Here is a 6,393-nt window from a genome sequence, read left to right as displayed (position 1 = left end):
ATCATGAGCTTCCGGATCATCCACCCTGATGATGTCTCCAAGCCAGAGCTCCCATGGGCAGTACTCCGGCCATTCCTGCTGCTCAGCTGTGGTCAATCATGGCTGTGACAGCCCCATGGCCTCAAAGCATTACAATTTTCTAACCCCACACAGTAAGAAATACATGAAGTATAATTATTGAGCGATGTATATTTTCAGTGAACTGAACAAAATGCACGGAATCACTAAAAAGATTTGGTTGCACTAGTTCTATCTGACGGCAGGAGCACTACTGCCCCCAGGACTTTAAAGCAGAGTATTGCAGCTTCAAATGAACTCATTAGACAATGATTTGACGTATTGTGGAGCTGCGATGAAAACAGATTATATTACATTTATGTGGTTTGACAATCCAACATGTCTACATAATCGACTAATTGTTACAGCCCTGGATGGTTTAAAATGTGCATTTTCCATCTCCTGAATTGTAGCCCTGTCGCTACCTTTTTTGTGTTGTCTCCACCATGGACCTAGAGAAATGTCATATTTCATTTGTGACATTTAAAAAACGTAATAACACAGGTGCCCAGATGACACGATTAACCCTACAATACACTACTGAGTCTCTACCTGTCTGCCGGATGTGGATTTAGCCCATCTGTCTATCGTTGATCCCCCGAGTTATGTTTTTCCTCTTGACCCTTGAATCATGCTTTGTTTTCAGTATTTTATATTGCCCCAGCACAAATTCAACATTACATCTACATTGCTGCTCACCAATTTGTTAGTATTTTTTGTGAAAAATATTCAGGTGTTGCAGGGCAGTGCAGTTGCAATACAGGTGTAGGGATTCTGTAGACAGCAGTGTGAAAAATGATGTAATGGCTGCAATAAGAACTATATGGAAGCACAACAATTATTGAGGTAAGCTTTAATGTAAGTATGAACTGCCTGCTGTATATAATGAGTATATAATGGTGTATAACATTTATTTTGTCCCTGTACAAAATAAATGCTGGGGATGTGAAAGGTCATTAAAGTCTCTACCAGTGTCTCTAGGGAAGGGGCTTTGGAAGCGGTTGCCCTTCTGGGCCCAGAACTATCCACTCTCTCTCACTGAGCACACTGTATTTGAAGCTCTTGTAGTTGAGTGTGTCCCTTGCACGAAACACCTTGTTAGACTCATACAGGTTGCTCCAGTAGGGGGGCAGTGCAGGAAAGCCCCCAAGGCGGGCCAGCTCATCGTTGTAAGCCCACTGCTCTGAATCCAACTTCAGGATATGACGTGTAGCGATGCCACGAGCACGGCGTGCTATGATGTCGTTTTCCAAGTCGTTCTCCATTTCCTTGTGTGATGGGAGGGGGAAGGTACCCTCCAAAACGGCCAAGACAAACTGGGACTTTGGAGGGGGTGGAAGAGGGTGGAAAAATGAGCGTTAAACAAAAGCATGGAACATATTAAATACCAATACATTTGTATACCACAATAAAAATAATACAAGTTCAAGAGATTTGGGGTGGGTCTAGTCCCACAATTTGTGCTTGCTCTGGCTATCGTATAAATGTATGCTTGCTGTGTCCTGTCCTTGTTCTGTCATACAGTATAAATTTGGACACACCTAATCTGTGGCAGTTATGGAGACCACAATGGAGGTAATTTTGAATAATCCAATGCAATAAGCATATTAAATATTTTTGTAGCAGAAAAAAGTGAAGTATGGTTGATGAATCGGTCACTTAATTTTACCTTCATGTCTGCTTTGTTTACTATTGTCTTCATCAAAAGATGCTTCATGAGATGCTCATTAACATGAGTGAATGATAAGTGAAAGTGAAATGATGATTGTTGTTGAAACACTGCCCGGGGAACAGTGTGTGGGGACAGTACTTTGCTCAGTGGCACCTTGGCAGATCGGGATACGAACGGCAACCTTCTGATTACTCTTTCCTAACCGCTAGGCTACTGCTCCACTGATTAGAAAGTGTTCAGCATAAACTTTCAAGACTGTTGGAAACCATCCCTGTTGTCTTAATTAAGGTGGTCGAGAGAAGCCAAGAGTGTGAAACGCTGCCATCACAGCAAAATGTTCTACTTTCGCTATTTCTATGTTCATTATATAACCTCACATGTGTTATTTCATAGTCCTGTGTCTTCAGTTTTGTTCTGTAATGTAAAAAATGCAAGACCCTTAAATTAATAGGCGTGTCCAAAATTTTTGACTGGTAGTGCATGTCCACTTGTTCCTGTGTGTATGTTTCTTGCCTGTCTATGGGCCCTCACACTCTTTGTATTTTATTAAAACTTATGTTTTTGGAGTCTTTTCCTTGCCTCAAACTGTGATAAGGTTTTATTTTCTCAGAGAGCTGAGGACTTGTTATTAGTTACATTCAATCATTCAATGTAAAATTAGCATTAAAGTATCACTGACCTGCATGTGGAAGTGAGGAAAAGGGCAGATGGCTCGGCATATGCCCACGATGAAAAGTGATGGAAAAGCTGGCGGTATCAGGAACTTATAAAGTGGGGATACAAAGTGCTCCTTGATCTGCAGGCCCACTTTTTCGTTTAGGAAAGGGAATGTGAAGTTATATCCTGTGCAGATCAGGAATATCTCAGGCTTGGCATGCCCTCCACCCTGAAACTCCAGGCTCCCATCATCAAGCACTCTGCTCACAGGAGAAGACTGCTTTACCCCTGGTGGGAGGGTACTTTTCAGAGGTTTCTGGCCATGACTCAGGGTGACCTTTTTGGGTTTTTGCCAGGAAAGGGGGATCAAACAGAACAAATCATTACTAGGGAGCTTGGTCTGTCTGGTAAAAAAAATGAGAGTAGCACAATGCATGCAATGAGTTCTGTGGCTTAGATACTGACCTCAGCATTCACACCGGCAAGCTCTATTGCAATATCCAATCCAGACAGACCAGCTCCAAGCACAACCACCGACTTTCCACTGAAATTCTCAGCACAGCGATAATCATGGCTGTGCATGACACTACCTGCATATACAATAAACACACATTTATGAGAGGCATTGCACAAGAGTATTATGCCACACACAGGAATGCTAAAATCCCTCTTCATCAAGACACTCTATTTCTGCAATTAACAGATCAATGACAACAGCAGCCATTCATTATGTATTTGAAACTGAAAAAGATTCAATCTGTGTAAAGAGCAAACTGCAATTTAACTATATCTTATCTCCCTCGTGCATATGTTGATGTGCTGGCTAGAATCTATGATGTCTGGAGTTGAAAGTGTAATTATTAACCGTATGGAGTTTGCCCTTTATTGAACTAAAGATGTATGGTCAATGAGGCCACAGTAGCAATTTTGGCAATCATCTTTTCAGTACTAGCCAACAGTGTTATCTTTAAAAATGATCAGCTGATAGCGGCGATTGTGGCCCTAAGTAAATAAAATCAGGTCGTAACGTGTTTCTGCAGACCATTCATTCCTGACTTAAAGTACCAGTCATCTCATAGCCTAAAGCTACACACACAGGCAGTGTTAGTGAACATACCTTTGAACTTTTCCAAACCTGGGATTGATGGAATGTAGGGATCAAAAAAATGTCTGTATTTAAACACAGCACAATAATTCATTACTGTGAATCGCTCTTTGTGACATAATGGAGTTTCACTTAATTTTTACTCTACTCTGTTTGATATTTGATATTAGTCGCCTTTATCCAAAGCGACTTCTGTAGTGTTCCATGGTAAAAACCAGTCAAGAACTGTAATGTAACTAACCCGTTGCACACCATCACTGCATCAAAGCGATCCTTGACTGTTTTTCTCTGATCGATTCCGTCACTGGTGGTGACATCCCAAGCCAACCCCTTCCAACCATCTTTCACCTTTACAGGTTCAACCGCATCCACTGTGGTACCAAACTGTTGAATGTAATTAAATATGCAAGGTCATAAAGATAAAAGTTTATCCTCAAGCACTTAATGAAGTTAGCCAACTCTTTTGGCATTATGCTTATTAATTATGTAATTAATGATGCAATCTGGTACTCATCATAAAAACAGATTACGCTCCAGAGAGTTGAAAGAACACTATAAGGAAGGGTTACATCACTTTACCTTTATCATGTAAAGCAAGAGTACAAGTGAGAGGGCAATGGCTGAGCAAAATGCACTTACCTGAATGTGATCCCTTATTTGAAAGTGATCGCAGTATTTTTCCAAATACTTCCGCACCTCTGTGTGATGAACAAATGATGGTAGATCCCTCTCAAAAGGGAAATCTGGAAAGGACATCACCTCTTTCGGGATATTTGTTCTGTTCAATGAGGAAATATTTTTAAGAAAGCATGGACATGAAAAAGAAAATGTGTTTCAAGCTAATGTGAACTATATCAGACATGTGCTGCGGACCCAGAGCAACTGGCAGCCAAAATACCTCACTCACTTGAGATCACGGTACATGCTGCTGAAGACTGGCATGCCGTTGTCATAGTGGCCCACCCGCTCTTCGTACACCCACGTACCGCCGACGTTTTGCGTGAGCTCGTATACGACCGGAGGGGCAAAGGTATCGGGACGTGCCAGGAGGTGTCGGGCAGCACACAGCCCTGCGGCTCCAGCCCCGATGACAGCGACACGTAATCTGCCGAGACCAGACATCCTGAAAGAAAGAGAACTTGTATTATTCATTTACATTCATCAGACGCCCTTATCCAGAGCGACTTACAATCAGTAATTTCAGGGACAGTCCCCCCCTGGTGACACTTAGGGTTAAGTGTCTTGCTCAGGGAAACAATGGCAGTAAGTGGGATTTAAACCTGGGTCTTCTGGTTCAACTCTGCCATAGGCAGTGGGGATACGGTTCAACACACGTGTTTTTACTTTTGATTAATATTAATGATGCAACTACAGGACAAAGGTCATTCAGACCCTCAGGTATTAGTTTAGTCAATTTATCAGGAAAAAATGATACATTTAGAACAGGTTATTTCTCACAACACTTTAACTGGTTGTTATACAAACTGGAGTTGTTAAAGATATGAAACATCAAATTCCACCTTTGTAATTATTTACTCATAGTTTGCACTGTTCCTGTTTTGAAGTTACGTGTATCAAAGTCCAGCGATGAGTATTAAGGAACGGCTGGTTCATGGTTTAAAGACTTTTTCTTAATCAATGCCTGATGTCTGAAACATGAGAATATTGCAATATGCATCATGAGAAATGAACCACTACTACTCCAGCACGTCTACACACCACATTTACCTAAAACTTGTTTAAATATATTTCACCATGCTCTTGTAAAAGATTGTAAAAGTGCGTCTACAATGAGCCTTTAAAATCGGAGGAACTCTCGGTTAGTTGCTACGGTTTCTGCAGACGCTGGTGTCGGTATCCGGGATGAACCCACTGAACTCAGCCCTGCAGAGCAGCGCACGGTTTACAAAAAGGAGGGACCTTTATTAACACGTTCCACTTTATTTTACCGCAATAACCATGCGTCCGTCTAAAAGTATTACATGCACAAAGCCAAATCGTTTAGAATGACGAAATGTGGTTATAATAGAGCTTCAACCAGAGATCGGCAGTACAGGTTTACTTACAGTGAATCGTACTCGGTTCCTGCCACAACTCCCTCGCTGGAAGAGAAGGATCCAGGCAACACCCCCTCTTTTATTTAAGCGACTTTGCTCCTGTTAGGGTGTGACTCGCGAACCGCCTTTAAAGGGAACCGGTTCGCCGGCCAAAAAAAAATGAATCGAATCTATGTGGACGCAGGCGCGGATTGCGCTGCGATTAGCCGCTAGCTCTCTTCTTCTGGCCGTGTTAGCAGCGAGCGATGCTGACCAATGGCGGACACGCTCACCGTCCTCAAGCCCCTCCCACGTCACCGCGAGTCCGAGCGTGGAAACCGCGGTTCCTGAAGAGTCATTGCGATTCAACTCAGATTCACAGTTCGTTATAGAGATCGTTTGCGTTAGACTCGTTTTGTTCAGTTGTCAGTTGATTAAAATACATTCATAAAATCAATTCATAATCACACAACAAAAGGTATTAAATTACGTTATGGGTTAATACCTATTAGGTACATTACTATTAGGTACATCCTACGAAGCATGTACAGTACAGGACAAAAGTTTGGACACACCTTCTCATTCAATGTGTTGTCTTTATTTTCATGACCATTTATGTTGGTAGATTCTCACTGAAGTCATCAAAACTATGAATGAACACATGTGGAGTTATGTACTTATATTCTAGTTATATTCTAGTTTCAAAATAGCCGCCCTTTGCTCTGATTACTGCTTTGAACACTCTTGGCATTCTCTCGATGAGCTTCAAGAGGTCGTCACCTGAAGTGGTTTTCCTACAGTCTTGAAGGAGTTCCCAGAGGTGTTTAGCACTTGTCGGCCCCTTTGCCTTCACTCTGCGGTCCAGC

The 6,393-nt window shown here is 42.0% G+C and overlaps 1 protein-coding gene across 1 annotated transcript; it reads right to left on the bottom strand.

Moving 5' to 3' along the window:
- Window positions 1-893: 893 nt before the first annotated feature.
- LOC114795195 (flavin-containing monooxygenase FMO GS-OX-like 4) lies at window positions 894-5,808 on the bottom strand. Its single transcript, XM_028988122.1, has 8 exons — window positions 5,558-5,808; window positions 4,399-4,614; window positions 4,131-4,269; window positions 3,733-3,875; window positions 3,504-3,556; window positions 2,852-2,976; window positions 2,409-2,723; window positions 894-1,379 (listed from the first exon to the last, which is right to left on the bottom strand). The coding sequence occupies exons 2-8, from the start codon at window positions 4,611-4,613 to the stop codon at window positions 1,035-1,037; spliced, it is 1,335 nt and encodes a 444-aa protein (XP_028843955.1). The 5' UTR covers window position 4,614; window positions 5,558-5,808; the 3' UTR covers window positions 894-1,034.
- Between the last annotated feature and the right edge of the window lie 585 nt (window positions 5,809-6,393).

This window comes from Denticeps clupeoides, chromosome 1, assembly GCF_900700375.1.
Source record: "Denticeps clupeoides chromosome 1, fDenClu1.1, whole genome shotgun sequence".
Taxonomy (NCBI): domain Eukaryota; kingdom Metazoa; phylum Chordata; class Actinopteri; order Clupeiformes; family Denticipitidae; genus Denticeps; species Denticeps clupeoides.
The sequence above is the reverse complement of the archived record's forward strand: the minus strand, read 5'-3'. Positions and strand labels throughout refer to the sequence as shown.

What these genes read in the sequence shown, in the direction of transcription:
- LOC114795195 (XM_028988122.1), bottom strand. Translation starts at nt 4,613, where the DNA reads ATGTCTGGTCTCGGCAGATTACGTGTCGCTGTCATCGGGGCTGGAGCC. An exon ending in AGCATGTACCGTGATCTCAA is followed by an intron (nt 4,270 to 4,398) that starts GTGAGTGAGGTA and finishes CTCATTGAACAG; the next exon opens with AACAAATATCCCGAAAGAGG. An exon ending in TTCCTCACTTCCACATGCAG is followed by an intron (nt 1,380 to 2,408) that starts GTCAGTGATACT and finishes CCCCCTCCAAAG; the next exon opens with TCCCAGTTTGTCTTGGCCGT.